The 19,077-nt window shown below is 45.2% G+C and overlaps 6 protein-coding genes across 6 annotated transcripts; 3 read left to right on the top strand and 3 right to left on the bottom strand.

Moving 5' to 3' along the window:
* Positions 1-2,173: 2,173 nt before the first annotated feature.
* DFJ58DRAFT_620815 (uncharacterized protein) lies at positions 2,174-2,531 on the top strand (the record flags this gene model as incomplete). Its single annotated transcript, XM_041381035.1, has 2 exons — positions 2,174-2,359; positions 2,412-2,531. Coding segments are annotated over 2 exons (306 nt in total), but the record flags the coding sequence as incomplete, so codon positions are not given.
* A 3,835-nt stretch (positions 2,532-6,366) lies between these two features.
* Positions 6,367-6,671, bottom strand: DFJ58DRAFT_795999 (uncharacterized protein; the record flags this gene model as incomplete). The annotated part of the gene is made up of 4 exons (XM_041390558.1): positions 6,618-6,671; positions 6,530-6,585; positions 6,489-6,490; positions 6,367-6,450 (listed from the first exon to the last, which is right to left on the bottom strand). Coding segments are annotated over exons 1-4 (158 nt in total), but the record flags the coding sequence as incomplete, so codon positions are not given.
* An 887-nt stretch (positions 6,672-7,558) lies between these two features.
* DFJ58DRAFT_729799 (uncharacterized protein) lies at positions 7,559-9,261 on the bottom strand (the record flags this gene model as incomplete). Its single annotated transcript, XM_041385796.1, has 6 exons — positions 7,559-7,921; positions 7,971-8,093; positions 8,156-8,353; positions 8,406-8,744; positions 8,792-9,037; positions 9,094-9,261. The coding sequence occupies 6 exons, from the start codon at positions 9,259-9,261 to the stop codon at positions 7,559-7,561; spliced, it is 1,437 nt and encodes a 478-aa protein (XP_041242225.1).
* Positions 9,262-9,585: 324 nt separating this feature from the next.
* On the bottom strand, positions 9,586-10,029 carry DFJ58DRAFT_729798 (uncharacterized protein; the record flags this gene model as incomplete). The annotated part of the gene is made up of 2 exons (XM_041385795.1): positions 9,586-9,954; positions 9,997-10,029. 2 exons carry the CDS (start codon positions 10,027-10,029, stop codon positions 9,586-9,588), a joined length of 402 nt encoding a protein of 133 aa, XP_041242224.1.
* A 422-nt stretch (positions 10,030-10,451) lies between these two features.
* DFJ58DRAFT_717042 (uncharacterized protein) lies at positions 10,452-13,744 on the top strand (the record flags this gene model as incomplete). Its single annotated transcript, XM_041384305.1, has 12 exons — positions 10,452-10,602; positions 10,651-11,180; positions 11,232-11,433; positions 11,649-11,715; positions 11,772-11,904; positions 11,953-12,128; positions 12,189-12,285; positions 12,355-12,608; positions 12,823-12,907; positions 12,982-13,015; positions 13,086-13,540; positions 13,577-13,744. 12 exons carry the CDS (start codon positions 10,452-10,454, stop codon positions 13,742-13,744), a joined length of 2,352 nt encoding a protein of 783 aa, XP_041242223.1.
* A 1,125-nt stretch (positions 13,745-14,869) lies between these two features.
* DFJ58DRAFT_717041 (major facilitator superfamily domain-containing protein) lies at positions 14,870-17,536 on the top strand (the record flags this gene model as incomplete). The annotated part of the gene is made up of 7 exons (XM_041384304.1): positions 14,870-15,043; positions 15,108-15,173; positions 16,150-16,286; positions 16,340-16,474; positions 16,528-16,688; positions 16,791-17,225; positions 17,262-17,536. 7 exons carry the CDS (start codon positions 14,870-14,872, stop codon positions 17,534-17,536), a joined length of 1,383 nt encoding a protein of 460 aa, XP_041242222.1.
* Between the last annotated feature and the right edge of the window lie 1,541 nt (positions 17,537-19,077).

Raw genomic sequence — 19,077 nt, 5'->3', positions numbered from 1 at the left:
TAGTGCGCGGTAGTGGAGCACTAGTGCGCGGGAAAGTGCGGAAGTCAAGAAAGTGGACACTGAGTCAAGGGAGGGTAATGGATAGCGAGTGAGATCAAGGTATTGATTGCAAGGGTAAAGGAAAGTCAAGGTAAACCAATAGGGGCTATAGAGTGCAACTAAAGGTGACTACTTCTAAGTAAAACCTAAGGGAAGGAAATACAGTTGAAGGGAAATAATGTCAAAGTAATCACCATAGGCTTCTTATACTAGTAAACTATACCATCTCGGACTCGGAAGGGATAGGATATACATGTAATAAGACTGTAGCACTTGTTACAAACTCGAGGCAAGGCAAATTACATACCAATGAGGTAGGATGGACAATGGATGGATTCCGACATTTCGGGTGGATCCTAGAGCATGAGAACAGTGCGCTGGATAAGCGCTAGATAGAGCGGACATGCACTAATGCTCCTATAGACACATTGCTGGTAGTTCTGATAGCGCTATAAGCACGGGAATAGCGTCGGATAAGTCGCGGGAGCATGAATAGTGCTGCGGGAATGTGTGCGCATAGTGTGGGAAAGTGCGGAATAGCGTTGGACAAGGGTTATGGCTGAGACAAGTGAAGACTGCTGATAGGGGAGTAGTGAATAATGTGAGGAATAACTTTGGTCCACCTATTGAAGGCTTATGCAGGTATACATGCCTAGCGCTAATATGATTGTCACAACGGAAACAGAGATAACTGAAGTCCAGTGTGACAACCATATTGGCGCTAGGCATGTATACCTGCATAAGCCTTCAATAGGTGGACCACGCGCATTAGCACTCTACTACCGACGCACTAGCACTGTATCTTGTGATGCGCTTTCCCGCGCTATAGCGCACTTTCGGGTCTTTCTATCTTAAGTTGTCCTTAGTAGCTTTTCCCTCGGGTCAAACATTCTTGCTTTATTGTTTGCAAGTATAGCAGCATAGGCAGAGCTTAGACATATACTGGCTAAGTACTTTTACAAGTGCCTAGTCAGGTTGAGTTTTTCACACTGTCTTGCTTATTGATCCTTGTACTTTGTTTATCTCTGAGTTCATTCACTTATGTTCCATTCATACTTACCAATATGTTTCCACATGCTCGTACATAGCATTTGTGTTCAGCTTACTTATTTTCTTGGATCCCTTCCAGTATATCAACCTCTGTACAATTCCTGTAAAGTTTCCTTAGTTCAAATATCAACATAGACTTGCTCTCTCTTGCATCTGCTCTCAGACTTCGGTCTATCTTAGTATTACCTTTCCTTAGGCCTAGGGAAGAATTCCCTAGGCCGACTTTCTGGTCCTCCAAATTTATTCTTCCGTCTACATCCATGCTTAGGGATTGACTCCCTAAGCTGGAGTTTTGCCTTTCCGGCACTTCCTGTCTTTCCAAGACTTCTGTCTACTCTCTGTCAACTCTGTCTCTACTTAAGTGTAGTCTACATCTGTTTGTTTCTACTCCGGACCTTGTCCGTAGTAGCCTTTCTCCTCCTGTCCTAATCCTGTCTGCTCCTCTGGTCCTCCCAACCTTCAAACCTTCGGACATTGTAACCTTCAGACATCTCAACCTTCAGACATCTCAATCTTCGGACGATGTAACCTTCGGACCTCTGGATGTCCTGTCCTTCAGACCACTCCTCCTATCCTATCCTGTTTTGGACTCTGTCCATTGCAGTCCCTCGTCTATGTGTTTCCATCTAAGAAACATACCATAGGAAGTCCTTCAGCACTCCACCAGAGTAGCTAGTCTCTGGAAGTCCTTCGGACTTCGTCGGATTCCATCCGGACTTCATTCTGAAATTAAGGGCACATACTCAGGTAAGGGGCACAGCATATGAGCTGAGGCCAAGCCCTTCGGATCTGTTAACCCTTGAGATATGGTCTTAACAAAGGCACAGTTCAGCAATGAAATGTTTGACCAAATTTCACAAATGTCAGGTGAGGTTCTCAGCTTGAAGTGTCCCAAATTCATCGGAGTTCAAACCTTACTCCTCCTACTACCATGGACTATCTCAATATTGACTGTCATCATCAGCAAAGAATCTGTGCCAGTGTTATTCCCCTTACTGCCATTTGTGCTAACTTTACATCAGTTCTCATGGCTCAACCTGAAATAGTGCAAATTGTGGAACAGACTGACACCTCAAAGGCACACTGGCAAGAAGCAGAGGTGGATGTCCTACTTCATCACCTGATTGAGAAGCAGGCGGAGGGTGGTGATGGTGGAAACTTCCAACCATCTACCTACAATAGCGCAGCAGCAGCTATCAATTCTGATGGGGCAATTGAAACTATAGGCCCACTGAAGATGGGCAAGATGGTTAAGCCAAAGTGGACATCAGTGCATAGATGATCTTATCTTGATTGACCATGAATGAATGAGATCATTTCAGCTCAAAAAAACCTTCCATCAAATTAAGATCTACCACAATACATCTGGTTTCCACTGGGACAATGTGCAGGGAGCTGGAATTAATGGACCTGCTGCTACCACCATTTGGGATACATATATTCATCCAAAGGTACATCATTGCAACAAAATGTGTTGTGACATTTAACTGACACTGAAGTAGTCACGGTCTACAATGTGCCCCTTTCGCAACAAAGGCTGGACTTACTATGACAGCATGCTGGCCATCTTAGGGAAGAATAGTGGTGCTCATGGAAGGCACACTTTCCACCCTGCTACTGCAGCCCCTGCCTCTGTCGATGTAGATGGTATGGATGGCAGCCTTGACCTTCTTGACATAGATGTAGACCCTAGTGGGGAGAGTGCCTCTACTGGAGTTACTTGCCCTAGTGATGTGCCAGACATGAGAACTGACCTGATGATGCCACCTAGTACCCCTGCTCCATCGAACCTCCACTACTACCGCTGGCTCCCAGTCCAGCAAACGCTTGCGCACCAACACTTTGCTCAACTCCTTGGAAACATCATCTGGTGGCACCCCCACATCTAGCTATCCCAATACTTCCCAGTTGTCATCTCTCTCACTTTCATCAACACTGGTGCAATCCTCCCAGTTACCGGCCCCCAAGAAGGCCCGAGTGTTAGCACATGGCAGCACACAGACAGGGATGAGCAGTGCTGCCAAAATCGCTGTGAAGATTACTCCAGCCCCTACCGTCAAGAATATGCAAGGTAGCATCAATCGCCTTACCGATGTTATTGAAAGAAATATGGCCCCTCTTCCTGACCCAGCACCAGTTGCTGCTATACCAAGCATTATCTCCCGTGGCCTGTAAATTATGCACAGTGTGGATGGGGATCTGCTGGTTGATCAGAGAGCTAGCCTCCTGCAGATATTTCCTATGCAGGAGGGGAGAACAATCTCACTGTTTATGTTGCACTGGAGCATGACCTTGAGATGCACTGTACTTTTATCCCAGGGCTCCTTGGGTCTATGTAGTAGATTTATCATACCATTTGTATTGCTACTCATTGTGCTAACATGTAGTATCCATTTTATGTACCCGCTTGTCAGATGTTTTTTATCATGCACAATATTAATGGATTCTCCAAGTCTGAACCTAGTCTAGGGTTCGGAATCCAGGGGCTGGCATTCCGAACCCTAAACTAGGGTCATTTAAGAGGTAAAGTAAGTGATGGTAAAACCAGTGTGAACAGATCAAGAGTATATGGCTGTGGTTGCTGCTGCTGATAAGAACCATTCATTAGGACGTCTTGCCCAGCAGAAGCTGCTGTTACTCATCAGTCGTTGTTTGTATACTCACTTACAACAAGGTACAGCTACATGCTACTAGTACAAATTAATCCAGTCCAGCCTCGTCATCCTCCAAGATCCCTTGGTCTGATGAATTGTTGCCATTGAGATTATGTCTTTCTTGCAAGATACATTGATAGTCTGCCCACATCACTTCAGCAATGCGATTGTGCATCAAATGAAGATCATCATGCACAACTAGATCTTCTACTACCCCCTGCTCCCAGTTTGCAACATGTGCATTACCAAAGGAATAGCCCTCATCAGGTAGGGTACCTTCTGCCGGATCATGAAAGAAATGAAGTTGTGAATGCTGCACAATGCAGCTGGAATTTGTGCCTGTATGCTCATAGCATATGGCAGGGATAGAAGGAGAATGTGGAAACATTGTTTGAGGACACCAAATACCCGCTCAATGACGTTTTGAGTGGATGAATGACGGTAGTTTAATAGCTTTTCTTTTGTAGTTGGCCTGCAAAAAAATCAGTGTATAATACAAATAAAAATGCTGATACACTCACCTTACACCTGCATGACCCCATGCTGCAAGGTGGTAGCACACATTATGGTAAGGGACAAGTAATTCAGGCCACAGAGGGAAACCTGCATCCACAAGGAAGTATTTCCCTGCAGGAATGCAAAGGTCATGGCCCTCTGCAGCCTCAATTATAATAGGGACCTCACTCAAATGCACAAGGTGATACATGAATGTGACTCCTGTCGATGGCACCGACAGTGTCTTTAAAGAATGGCCAAAACTTCAGGTTGGAATGGATTTTGTTGGGAACAGAGGCATCTGGCAGCTTGACATATTTCATGTAGAAGGGGGGGGATGAGAAGACATCTAGCATTTTGCAAAAATAACTACATAGAACATCCAATGAGACATAATGTTATAACTATTAGTATGTACTTACCAAGAAATAGGATACATGACAGTAGGGACCATGCATAGAGCATGAATCAAAGAACAAAGTATGCTATGCCACATGGATATAGTCCATGATAGTAGGAGGAGTAAGGTTTGAACTCTGATGAATTTGGGACACTTCAAGCCAAGAACCTCACCTGACATTTGCAAAATGTTTGTCAACATTTCATTGCCAAACTGCACCCAAGGTGCCAGTTCCTAAGTGCTCAGAAGGAACCAGTACCACATGTCCAGCAGAGCAGCAAGCATGCCTACTTCCTTTTCGACCTTTTCTTCACTACTCCGTACAACCTGCTCACTCATTTTCACAGTATTCTTGCTCGCTACTATCATGGTACACGCAATCGGCAGCCCCCAGAAGTTGGCAGTCACATAAATGTCACAGTAAGTCACGACATGTCACTGAGCCAGTTTCAAAGTCAGCTCGGCAGTCAAGCAGGAGCGCAAGGAAGTGAGTTAGTATTCGGTGTGAGCAAGCAAGTACAGTATATACTAGTAGAGTCTAAGTACGAGGGTGACCATGATTAGTGCCATAGCTGTAGAATTGAGGGGGATGTGTAGGGAGACTGTGTGTGTTGTAAGGATGCTGAGGTTGTCTGTCTAAGTTTGATGATGATGCAATGGGACCGCCGGATGAATTATTATGTTGCATTGTAGAGTAAGGTGGTGCGCAGAGAGCTGGATTAGCATAGAATTGATAAAAATATGGCTGGTTAGTAAAGTGTGGAGGATAAGATGGATTAAAAGAATGTGCACTGACAGGTGGGGTGAAAAAATGAGTACCAGAAGTGTTGGATGAGGTAGCATCATTGTCTTGCAAGGTGCCACTACTAGCTTGTCCTGTCAATGATGCAGTGGCTAAATTAGTCAACAAGAGTTTCTTCCTGTGCAGCAGATAACAACTGCTGACTCTCATGGGCATGCTGACGAGACTTATGCACTCCCAAGCGCCGATCACTCAGTGTCTGACATGATACCTAGACCAGTTGAGTAAATAATCACATGATGAATCATGACTTACATTTTGCTCCTTTGCTGCAGCTGCAACAGATCAATATAGCCCATTTGCAATTCCCTGAATTGCAGCTTGAATGTGTGACTCATATGTAGGGTCTGATGAAGCTCATAGTTTTCCTCATCTACCACTGATAGACTTGTGAATGTGGACCAGGCCCCATTACCAGCAGCACAGCACCAGTCAGCACTGGTGTATACAGTATTGAAGCTCCATCACAGCATATATCAGCAGGTGACATTTCTGCATGACTTCGGCACTTTCAGCTATCTCATTCAATTCTGCTTCAAATGTATTCGTTTGACCTCGTATTGAATTGTGTTAGAGAGAGAATGATGTCTATGTAAAGAATTTTGTGTTTAGGTAGCTGGAAACATGAGTTTTGTGAAAGTGCCAACTTCTGGGGGCTGCCGATTGCATGTAAGGTAGAGGACTTGTGGATTCAACCAACATCACGTGCGTGTGACATGGTGTGATGCTGCATGCATAAGCCATGCCAAATGTATGCCAAGCCACAGTAAGTACAGTAGAAGTGTAATGACTTTGGCACGGTGAAGTTAAGGTAGATTAAGAGGTTGCATAATAACAAATGAGTTTCAGAAAAGTGGAATACTAATTTGTTGATGGGAGATTATCAAACTTGTCCATAATTGATTGTGGGAGAACACGATGACCACAAAAAAAAAAAAGCCCACGCAGCCTGTGTGCCGTTGAGGCCATTATGATAAGCATCGATAAATCTTGTGGACCGCATGGCAAAGCTGAAGATTGGTTGTCAAATATCAAAATATTTATCAACCCCTGAATTTCAACTTTTCAAGTGGGATTGAAGTCACTCACCATCGTATCAACTGAAACAGCGTCAAGTGATGCAATAACATTGCACTCAAGAGCATCTTCTGATGAGAATCGCTCCTTCACCCGATACAGCCATTTTGTAGCATTCAAGTTGGAAGTTGAGCTGCTCACATTTTTATCATTTTCTGAGGTGTCTGAACTTATTTTTTGTCGCTTGGATGCCCACCATGCTTTAAGGCCTGCACAACGACACTCTTGTGCGCACGGCTGGTCAATGTTTCAATGTTCAATCATGAGCTCTGCACTGGGTGACACTCTCGGCATCACAGCACCTCTTGCATTTGGAGTCTTGACAGACTTTAAGCCTCCACATCAGGAAAAGTGCATGTTACTCAACATTTTCTTAATGAAAACTTGAATGAGGCTGACAGCCATTCAAGAAAAATAAGTCTAAATGCGCTAAGACAGACTCACTTACAATAATTAGATCCAAATTCTTGATTTTTGGCTTGGTTGTGTCTTGATGAGCTTAAAATTTCCACCTGCTATCAATTCCAAAACAAACTTGTGAATTGTGACAACTCAAAGCAGCGGTAAAAAGGATATTAAGAAGTTCGTTCAAAGAAGCTAAAGGGCGGTGCAAGGGTGATATAAGTGATAAAAGCATTAGAATTGCAGCAGTATGACAGCAAGAACGGGCAGGAATAGGACAGAAAGCAAGCAAGGAACTGTAGTGAACTGTAGCGAGAGTGACAGCAGCAACTTGCAGATGGTTGGAACAACTTGGAGAACACAAACAACATCGCAAAAATGACCATGACATTGATGAGGTACGAGTGAATGCTGGCGCTGGTTGGACTCGTTTGAAGGGAGGAGGACAAAGGCTATGAACAAAAAATGAGCTGAGCGGCAGTGATTGCGAGGGATTGGAAACATGAGCTGAGCGGAGGTGATTCTGAAGGATTAGAAGGAAGTACCTGAGATGAAGCGCTGGGAGAGAAATATAAAAGACTGCGTTATCTTTGTATTGAGTTGTCAGCGGCGCACATAGAATCAGTAGAAAAATCACCTTCAATGAAAGGTGAAGATGTCAGCATACTCTTCATCAATGTCCTCATCTTGAGCTTCCTCGGCATCCATCTTCGACCGTCCACTGCGGGTGGTGGTGGCTTTCATGTATTGTTGCACCTGTTCAATGATAGCTGTCATATTTCTGTTGGGAATGCGATTGATTGCCTGCAAAAACATTGAGCTGTCGTATCCCCACAGTGGCTCCAAAAAAGTTTCGTTTTCACTGATCACAGCAGTCCATTGCTCCCCGTTGGCAGCTGAACCCTTGCCCTTCTGCATGGCCTTCTTCTTGCCCTTGGTGATGGTGGACTTGACCTCGAAGCTCATCTGTTTGGTTGACAGAAGATGAAGAGCACACCTGACCTAGGTAAAAATAAGCATGATGATTAAAATTAGCTGTGAAAATAATCACCACCACTCCGGAGAGCGCAAGGGCTGTTTGACAAGATTGCTCCTTGCTCATAAGTGATGGGATGGAAACACGGCCTTGTGTATAGTTGAGGTGCGCTGCAAATGTTTGCAGGATGAACATGGACTGCCACATTCCTGTCCACAGCTCCAGGATGGAAAATTGGTCAGAACACGACAGACACAAACATGATTAGATGCGACAAACCTTTTTGTCATCTGATTCAACGTTTGCGAAAGCCACCTGTTGTCTTCAAGCCAAAAATCAGCAAAATCAGCACAGCTGTCCTCATTGTTGTAGAGGGGGTCAGCTGCCATGAATGTTGTGAACATCATGACAGCTGCAGAGCCAAATCCACTGCGCCATTCACTTAAGCGCTGCTTTGTCTGCATGAAAGAATATCAATTACTAATCAGGGAGATAGTTCGCAAGACTTACAACTTGATAGACTGCGCTTCCTGGGACAATGGCGTGGTTCATCAATGACGACTTTCCATTATAAATGACCGCCCAAGCTTCCTTTAGGATTGGAATGAGGGCATCATCTTCGATGAGCCATGGATCAATGTTGTCTCCGCCAGTAGCATGAGCAACAGTGGGAATGAAAACGCCATGCCATACGTTGTTGTTGAGGCAGCCAGCTGGGAGGTCACCATTCTTGTATTTTGCCTTTGTGACTTCTCCAGTGCCCTTTCCAGGCTTCGATCCGGTTTCTGTTTTGATGCACTTGGTGGGTGGAGCCTCATCAGAATCGTTATTGACGACTTCCACGTTCGTCTAAGGGGTCATTGAGTACCTTGTGATGTATCATTTTATTTACATACCGTTAGAGTTGTCCACTTGCTTGCTTGAGTGGGGTTGGCCTGTTCTTCGACGACCAAAACCTCATTACCATTGTCAACTTCACCTTCATCCTCCTCATCATCCAAGTACATAAGGTCTTGGTCGGAATTGTTGCTGAGGCCCACGGTGATGTCAACGTGTTCCATTTTGACAAGGGTGTCACGATTATATTGCGAAGGTGGGGGTGGCAGAGGCGTGAGTGAACTGCTCCTAACCTCAATGATGTCCTACAAAGTTCTTAGAAATTCAATCAGAGGCTAAACATAAAATACTCAACTGGCACCACAACATTGCGCAAACCACTAGGCTTTCTCATTCCTACAAGTGTGTATGCAGCCATACTCTCGGGATAACCATCCTCATCTGGAAAGCATCCCACACTCTCTGTATCATTGCCAAAGACCGAGTTGGTTGGAGTTCCTGGTGGAGGAGTGGCAGTGCTTGCAGCCATTGTTACCCTAGTGAGTTGCGAGAGTGCTGTATTGGTGGACTGATCCAGAGATGATGTTGCCAGGCTTTGTGGCATCTTCGCTCAGTGAGCATTCTTCTCGATATTTACCGTGTGAACCCGCTGAGCCCATGTTTTGACACCGCCTTTGTACGCCTGCTTCAAATCACTGGTAAAATCATTGAGTAGGTTCCAATAGAAAAGTGTGGGTTCGGTCAGTAACAACATGGTGGTTGATGAGCAAAGTACTCACACCAGAGTTCTGCCTTGCCGATTATGTCATCTGATGCACGTGGACTTGACTTCGCATCAAACTTGCCATCAGCATCACGATGCAACCGTTTTCTGCACCTGTTTCCTCTTTCCTTGCATGGCCCCAGGATCTTTGTCGTCTTCGTCAACTTGAAGCTTTCCCCCTGCATCTCCCTGAGCTTGCGAACTGGCTCCACCATCACCGCCAGCTGATGTTTGACTTGATTGAACAGCAGCCGCAGGTCCAGCTTCAGAGGGAGTGTTTTCTGGAGTTGCCTTTCCACCATGTGGAATGGCACGAGGACATGGTTTCTTTGGAGCCAAGGTTGTAGTCTGCTGAAGAGAGAGCTTTTCCTGTGCAGCAGCAACTTGTTCAATGCCCTTCTGGGTCTTCTCTTCCTTCTCTTGGTTCGCTTGCTCGATGCGGGCATTATCTGCTTTAACCTGAGCTGGAGTGTGTCATTTTTGCTTGGTATCTAAGACCACCTGTGCAGGTCTTTTGTAATGTTTGATGGACATGTTGAAACCATATTAGCAGAGAAGAGCACGAGACAAGCAGCAAAGGCTGTAGAGCAAGTTTCAAGGACAAGACAAGATGAATGAAATTTGTTGTAGAGTGTTTTTTAATACTTTGTGGGTGGCGGGCTATTATGTACTTTTCCGCCAACTTCATCCACTCAGGAAAAAGTGCCTCGAGGTCTTCCTGCTCAAGGTCACTACTAGCTCACACAATTCCTCGAGTTCCGGATGTGCCGGCCATGCACTCTGCGAGTGCTCAGACCTCCCACCATTCCAAGCACAAAACATTCAACATTAACCTTATTCCGTGTCCACATCCTGGTTGCTCCCGCACTTTCAAGAATAGATCTGGGCTCATGCAGCACAGGCTTGTAATCCATGGCTTCTTGTTTGAGATGTGAAAGGAACCTACCCAGAATGATATGGGAGAGGGAGCTCCCCCAAGTGAAATGCAAGACGAGCTTCCCTCGAATGAAATGCAAGAGGAAGCTCCCCCATATGATGGTGATGTTGAGATGGACTATCAGCCTACATTGGGAGGCACCTATCGTGACTATCATATTCAACTAGACGGTCTGTTCCTGACTCAGGACATGTAGCATTGACACTAATTTTCCACAGGTCATATATGTGACAAAGTGGGTAATTTCATTCACCCAGATGCACCTCCACCTCCCTATACCTCTCGAGCCCCAAACGACTGGACACCTTACCGTAACCAACTCGAGTTTGAAACAGCCGAGTTTCTATATACGAAGGTCCAAATGTCTGGAGGCGATATTGACAAGCTCATGCACTTGTGGGGTGGCACACTTGCCAAACATGATGACGCCCCTCCGTTTGCAGACCGCCATGATTTGTATTCCACTATCGACAACACGCCAGTCAGAGATGTCCCGTGGAAAAGTTTCTCGATGAAATACAATGCTAACAACCATGATACGAGAAATGCAGAGAGCGCACCATGGATGGAGAAGACCTATACTACGTGGTTCCACGACCCACACACCATCATACAGAACATGCTCGCCAACCCGGATTTCAAAGACGAGATGGACTATGTACCATACTGGGAATTTAATGGAGAGGGTGATGATGTGAAGTGCCAATGGCGCAACATGATGTCAGGTAATTGGGCATGGGACCAAGCAGTATGTTTGCTACAATGAACACTTACATTCAGCTCACGTGTTACTGTTTAGGATGAGATTGCAAAAGATCCCCTCACTCATGGTGCGACCTTCATCCCTGTGATCCTCAGAAGCGACAAAATGACCATGTCAGTAGCAACCGGACAAAACGATTACTACCCACTCTATGCTTCAAACAGCAATGTTCATAATAATGTGCATCATGCACACCAAAACGCTGTTGCTGTTGTTGGTTTCTTGGCTATCCTGAAGAGTACGTATTTTCCCTACAATGTGCCATTTGACACTCATTATATAGAACTTATAGCTACCAAAAAATATGCTGAGGACCCACACTTCCGCAAATTCAAGAAGCAACTTCTACATAGCTCGCTGTCGAAGATATTGTCATCCTTCAAGCCTGCAATGTCCATTCCCGAGGTCATGCACTTCAGAGATGGGCACTTTGACGTGTGATATATGGCCTAGGACCGTATATTGCTGATTACCCTGAACAATCTGCCCTCGCTTGTGTCATTTATAATTGGTGTGCAAAGTAAGTGTTTTTATGACCGTTTTTGACTCTGAACTAGGCTTACAATAATGCCTCAGGTGTTTTGCATTTGCCAACAACTTGGATGGACTTGATTGTGGGCTGCGCAGACGAGAGACTACTGATGCACTTTGCGAAGAGTTCGACTATGGAATGCTTTGGGAGGAATGGGGAATTATAAGTGACTTAGTGGTAATTCTCTTTGGCTTTCATTTCTCTCTCATTGTTCACACTTTTCAGCCATTCACAAATGACTTCCCTTGTGCCAATATTCATGAACTCCTGTCGCCGGACATTTTGCATCAGATCATCAAAGGCACCTTCAAAGACCACCTGGTTGCATGGGTCGAGCTGTATCTACTGAAGGAACATGGAAAGATGCGTGCAAAAGGGATTCTCAACGACATTGACCGCTGGTAAGTACCTTTCACACCTACAACTTCAATTTGACTGCTAATGTCTTGTCGTTCATTAAGGATAGCTGCAGCACCCTCTTTTGTGGGACTTCGCCGATTTCCTGAAGGGCGCAGGTTTTCACAGTGGACCGGAGATGATTCAAAGGCTCTCATGAAAGTTTACCTTCCAGCAATCGAGGGACACATCCCTTGAGACGTTGTTCGATATTTTCGCGCCTTTCTTGAGTTTTGCTCCATTGTGCGGCAATATATCATTACTGAAGATACTCTTGAGAAGCTTTCAGATGCACTCTGGCACTTTCACCAGTACCAGCAAATTTTTCAAGACACAGGAGTTCAATTTAACGGGTTTTCGCTACCACGCCAACACTCACTCAATCATTACATTTTACTCATTCACATGTTCGGAGCACTGAACGGGTTATGCTCATCGATAACGGAATCAAAACACATCAAGGCCATCAAGGAACCTTGGCGATGGTCAAGCAAATTCAACGCACTTGGCCAAATGCTACTCACCAACCAGCGCCTCGACAAAATTGCTGCATCATGAGTGGACTTCACTGCACGTAAGATGCTCAATTCCTCTGCTGTTGGTACATTATTTCAATTTAATACTTGCGTGCAATACATATTAACAGTTTATTTCAGAGAATCTACTCAGTGCTAGCTCGAACACACAGGATGTCAACAGCATTGCTCAAAATGGCGACGACACTGCTCAAAACGCCAACTCCAACAACAATAACAACAACGCTGAAAATGATGACGAAAGCGCTGTTCAAAACAACAACAATTGGGGGGGAGAAATCCTATGGTAGAGCAGGACGAAATTGGAGATGGTGTGTTGGAGGGGCCGAGAGCACAAAGCGATGTCAAATTGGCACGTACTCCCCATAAGTTTTCCTTCATGTTCTCGCATTCAATTTAATTCACTCACCAAACCCAATATTGGAGAGCGCTCTCATGCTCGCAATATACGTGCTCTGGCAGTTGAAATGGACATCCCTGATCTTCCCCAACTCCTCCAACTCTTCCTTTATGATCAGCTTGTTGCTGACGACTCTCTCACCTTGGATGATGTTCCTCTTAGTGCCTGCCCGCAATTCGAAGGCCCTATCAAAGTCTTCAACTCAGCAGCTGCTACATTTTTTGCTCCCAGTGACCTGAGCAGTGTTGGTGGGATGCGCCGTGAGCACATTCATGCTGCACCATCATGGCAGAGAGGTCCTCCTCACCTCGATACTGTTTTCATCAACACTGCCAGTGAAGACTCAATCAATGGAATGGAGGTTGGACATGTCCTATGTTTTTTCTCATTCTATCACAGCGGGGAGATCTTTCCCTGTGCGCTGATACATTGGTTCAAGCTTATCGGGGACAAACCAGATCTGGACATTGGCATGTGGATGGTACGGCCATCCTTTCATGAGGACGGCTCATGAGAGCTTTCCGTTATACATCTCAACACGATCATTTGCTCGTCACACTTGCTACCGATTTTTGGTGATGATTTTATTGAAGATGATATTACATTTCACAACTCTCTGGATTTGTTCAAAGGTTTCTATGTAAACAAATTTGTAGATCATAACTCGTTCGAAATAGCATCTTGAGTCTCAACTTGCCCGCTTTACTTGACTTGATCACATCCCATCTTAGCTCCCTTAATAGCAACCTAGCCATGTGTATACTCAAAGACATAAAGTCCGCATCAAGCGAAAATAACCGGTCTTGAGCTCAGCTGAGCCAGCTTACTCGACTTTGTGCAAAATTTCAAAATTGTAAGTGCAATCAAGTAATGTACACATTTCCTGATGCGCTAAGAGGGTGAATTTACAGAAACATAGTTAACTAGCTCATATCTCCACTTCTGCTCATTCAGAAAATATCAATGTCTGCATAAATGCATTGTCTACCCTCTGATATTACAGATTTTGTTCTCGTTTCCTGGTTGAACAGTTAACCTCTGTTTTGTAATTTGTCACTCAATGTAATGCTTTGTCATGTGATGTTGGTCGAATCCACAAGACCTCTACCTTACCATGATAGTATCTCATTTTCGCCCCCCACCTCTCCCATAAAGTAATAGAATCAAATCATATTGATCGCCTAATCGTTTATCTTCGTAGTTCATATTCGAATACCCGTACAGAGTCCCCATTTCCAGCTAGTCACTACTACATGTCTCGTAATCTATATACCGGTCAGTCATTCAGCCCGCATGTTGAGTTTCCCGCCCACCCAGCGGCAATCTCACCAGTGTCCGAGCCGAGCTAACGCTCGGCCCCAGCCCAACCACTGTTTGTCTGACCTCAGTACATTGCAATAGATGAAGCTGGAAGGCCCAGACTGGATATCGCTCGGCATTAATCTAAATGAAAATGATCGTCAGTGATTGTCATTTAATCCAAATGTTGCTGTTACATTGATGGCATAACAAATATAGGCTACTTAACCTGTTCTGATGCATCAGAATGACATTATAGCCTAACGAGGCATTGTAAAGTACAAAGTAAGAGTCATAAAAGGAAATGAAACAAGGAGGAGTGTATCCGCGTCACGGCGTCTTGGATGCGAAGAGTAAGGCTCTTCGCATCGGTGAGGCACACGGACGACTTTGATCATCTTATTGAATTCATCAGTGCGTAAAGGATACGGAATCCTTACAGGTTATAAATACTACACATTGTTTGTCTCATATCGGGCTCTTGCTGTATTTTCAATCCTCACTCACCAGGATGGATACCTCCGATTCCCCTCGTGTGGTAGCAAGCGAGGCCACGCCTCTGTTTCCTACAAAGGCCTCGAAGAAGCCTAAAACACCACTTCCAAAATGCCAGATAGGCATACTTATGATGCTGCAGCTTGCAGAACCCATCGCTTCGACATCTATATTCCCCTACATCAATCAGGCATGACTTCACAATGTCGATATTTTTCCTTGATGCACATTTTTATACTGGTTCGCTCTTTCAGCTTATCAGCAAACTTGGAATCATGGGGGGTGACGATGCGGCTGTAGGATATTATGCTGGAATCATTGTAGGTGGCGATGTGGGTATCACCATTTGGCAGGCACATATAAGAAAAGTGCTCAGCCAGTATAAGTGAGTCTCAGCTCTGCCTAGCTGCTATACTCGCAGAATGCAAGAACATTCGACCCTAAAGGGGAAGCAAGGAAAGCAAGGATCCATGGAATGATGCTGAACAACCCTGGTGAATGGCGGTGAAAGCGCGAGAAATGTGCTGCAGGCGCGCGCGGGAAAGCGAAGTGCGAAAGTGCGCGAAGTGTGGGAAGGTAGTGCAAGCAGTGCACAAGTGTAGAAGACGGATACTGAGACTGATAAGAGGGAAAAGCGCAGATCTAGACGGATACTGATAGTGCCACTAGCTATAGACTGATGCTAGGGCCTCAAAACGATGATGGACACATGCATTGCATGGAACTAACTGGTGATAGATACTGAGTGGTAGGAAGGTAAGGTGTGTTATGTGGGGTCTAAAATGAACATGCGAGTATGTAAGTTCTTCCTAAGTGCTCTCCCAGGGCTCGGAGCCGAATAGGGAGCGCTCTAAGTATGTAAGTGAGGTAAAGTGATGTAAAGTAAGGGTCCATAACGAAATAGGAAGTGTAATATGCTAAATATGGTCAGATAACGAAAAGGGACATACCAAGGGACTGGTTGGACGATGGATGGATGCTCCTGGATGATGCGCGACGCAGTGCACTTAAGCGTGAGAAAGCGCACAAGGCGTGCATGCAGGAATACTGCGCGTTGTGCGGGAAAGTGTTGCACCTATGGCGCGTTTCGCGGGAAGTGGTGCGCTCCATGGTGGAAGTCATAGTGGATGATGGTGCGAGTTGTGCCATAAAGGCCAGTTGTCAGAATTCGTAAAATGAGCCCATATGTGCCTGCAGAAACGCGAGTCTCTACAGTGACATGGCAACTTGTGAGAATGGGTTTCTCATAGTCTACTTTGGATGTGCTCAACAGGAATCTCTGTTTTCGTCGCGCAGGCACTGACAGTGCTCAGGTGGAGTAGACTGTCTGACCGCATTGGGCGCAAGCCCGTGTTGGTAATTGGTCTCTCAGGTGCTTGCATTTTGATACTGTGTTTCGGCCTCTCAACGACCTTCTGGAGTCTTGTCATTAGGTGTGTCTTCAGCTCAAGGAGATACACATTGCTGACATGCTTGGTTTACCTAGCCGTTGCATGTGCGGTTTTCTAAATGGCAATGTAGGAGTTATGAAGACTATGATGGGGGAATTAACGGACTCCACAAATATGGCTCAGGCATTTGCCTTGTTCCCGATTGTTGGGAGCCTTGGAGGCTTTGTCGGGTAAGTGGTGTTGTTGATTACAGAGACGGCAAATGATGAAATCGGCATTTTAGTCCTTTAATAGGCGGAGCACTCATGCGGCCACAAGATCATTGGCCCGCATTATTCGCCAATCCATTTTGGGGAAAATACCCATACTTTCTGCCTTGTGCAGTGGCAGCCTGTTTGTTCGTCCTAGCACTTCTCATGATGTTAATATTTTTAGAAGAAGTAGGTCCGATGTACCTGCGTCATCACAAACATTACTCACGATTGGGCAGACACTATCAACAAAGCGTCGACCAAGGTTGACATCAGCCACACTCGGCGTTTCAAGTGGTGTATCACTGCATCGACAATCCATGGCATATACCCCCTTGCGATCTCTGCTTACACCTGCCATTGTTGTTCCAATTGCAAACTATGCCATGCTCGCTTTTCTTGACGTTTTCTTCCAAAGCTCTTTTTCCGCTGTTTCTTTCAACACCTACATATCTTGGCGGCCTTGGATTTTCTCCTTCGTCTATTGGCTTGTGGCTGGCATTTTCTGGAATCATGGATGGTGTCTTTCAGGCATTATTCTTCGCCAAAATTGTTGATCAATTTGGTCCAAAGTGTCTATTCTGTATATCAGTGTCATGCTTCGCACCAATCATGGTCATGTTTCTGATAATGACATGGCTTGTAAACGCAAGGGGAGGAGTTGATCATGCAGTCATGTTCACCTTGCTTTGCCAGCTAGTTCTGATGGTTGCATGGGATATGGCCTTTGGTATGTGTTGCAATAAAATCATTTTGTCATTATAAGTTGTAACCCACTTCATTACAGGGACTGTCTTGATGTTTGTCATGGCCTCTGCCCCTACAAATACTGTACTTGGCACTATTAATGGTCTTGGCCAGACCTCTGCATCAACGGCTCGTGCAGTCGGCCCCGCATTGGCGACTTCGCTCTTTGCTGTATTGAAGGAATGCAATCTTCTTGCAGGAAATGCCATATATGTCGTTCTAATTATGCTGGCTGGCGTGTTGAGATGGTTGGGGTCGCAGTTACCAGATGAAATACCAGATAGGAATGAGTGAAAGGTTGGCACCTCTTTCGTGATTTCTCACTTCACCATGTATGAGTACCCAGGAACTTCTTAATGGAAATGTCAATTTTTACACGAGACATTATGTCTGACTGAGCGAATGCCACCATTCAATCTAGTTAATCCTCCCACTGAGCATGTTGAATGGGATTCGCCCAGCCAATTGTGCAGTTTGTGTCTCCGTTTCGTGGCAAATGCTTGATAAGCCAGAGGAGCGAGAATCAGGTGCTTTTTGCAGTCAAAGACAGGGGCTACCTCTCTGGCACACTCCGATGTAGATTCAAAATATCACCCATATTTCAACATCAGTCACTTACCCAAGAGTGGTGGGTTTATACTGGTATGACCTTGCAATGCAAGGAATGACTTCCCAATTGTCCGTGCATGGGCCCGGCCGTTTAAAGCAGGTGCCCATGCGCACCCTAAAGCACTGTACATCAGACTCTGATATGAAATTCAACCAGGAAAACAACAACTAAACTGCATGTTCAACATTACTTATTCTTATAATATGGATTATCTGATTGCCAGTGTGTCTGTTCATGAGTATTAAAAGTGGGCCGCCGACAGTACTTGGGCACTTATAGATAGGTTCTACATAGTGTTGACTGACTTCGAGTTTGAGTTTGTTTATTTCTAACCCTCTTGCCAAACATGGTGTGACAATCATACCAGCGCTAGGCATGTATGAGTGTCATAGGCACAATTTGCCTTACCTTGAGGAAAGGAGTAAAGCGCTAGTCACCAGCGCTATTCAGCTCCCAAGCTATCCGCTTTGGAACCACTTTTCTCCCATAGCGCGCTGCCCGGCCCGACGCCTAGGTATTCTGTCCTCCCATGTCCTGCCTATGTCCACCTACCTCCGCTGGTGCGTTATTTTTCATTAAATGTCGCTACTCATCAGTTGCAGGTCTTATTACATGCATCCTCATGTTCCGCTGCGCTGCATGTCTTATTACCTGTCGCTACATCATGCCTCCATCAGTGTCGCTACTATTCTCACCTACGCATTCCTGAACTTTTACGCAGTATGATAAAATGACCCATTGCACATACAGTACAGTACTTCCCTTCCCCGGACCTTTGCTGGTGTCGGAGTCACTTTAGTCGCTATATCCTAGTTTTGGTGCAATTGATTCCGCTCTTGCCAAATCTCTCTGATCGCGTGTCGCTTGACTTGCTTCGAGTGCGCGTCGCTAAAGTTCCTTCATAAGTTTGATCTTCGCAACATCGGGATCGCTGTCGGTAGTCGAGCTATAATCTAGTCGCTATCAGGCAATTCCACTTGCACTATCATACCTTATCCCTTGCTTTCCCTTCTTTTGATTTCTTCTCGCTGTCGCTAATCGGACGTCGCATAGCACTATCGCATAGGACAACTTGCATAGCGCTACTTACTTATACGCACGTTTCTTTGTCGGAACTCACTTGTCGCTAGTCGCTGATCACTACAGCGCTACTCATTGGTTTTAGGTCTTAGGTCACTATAGGTTATTAGCCCTTCGCAACATCGCTGCCCTTGCATATTTGAAG

Source organism: Suillus subalutaceus (genome assembly GCF_016647625.1).
Source record: "Suillus subalutaceus strain FC151 chromosome Unknown DFJ58scaffold_78, whole genome shotgun sequence".
Classification (NCBI taxonomy): Eukaryota; Fungi; Basidiomycota; class Agaricomycetes; order Boletales; family Suillaceae; genus Suillus; species Suillus subalutaceus.
This window is presented reverse-complemented; position numbering and strand designations above follow the sequence as displayed.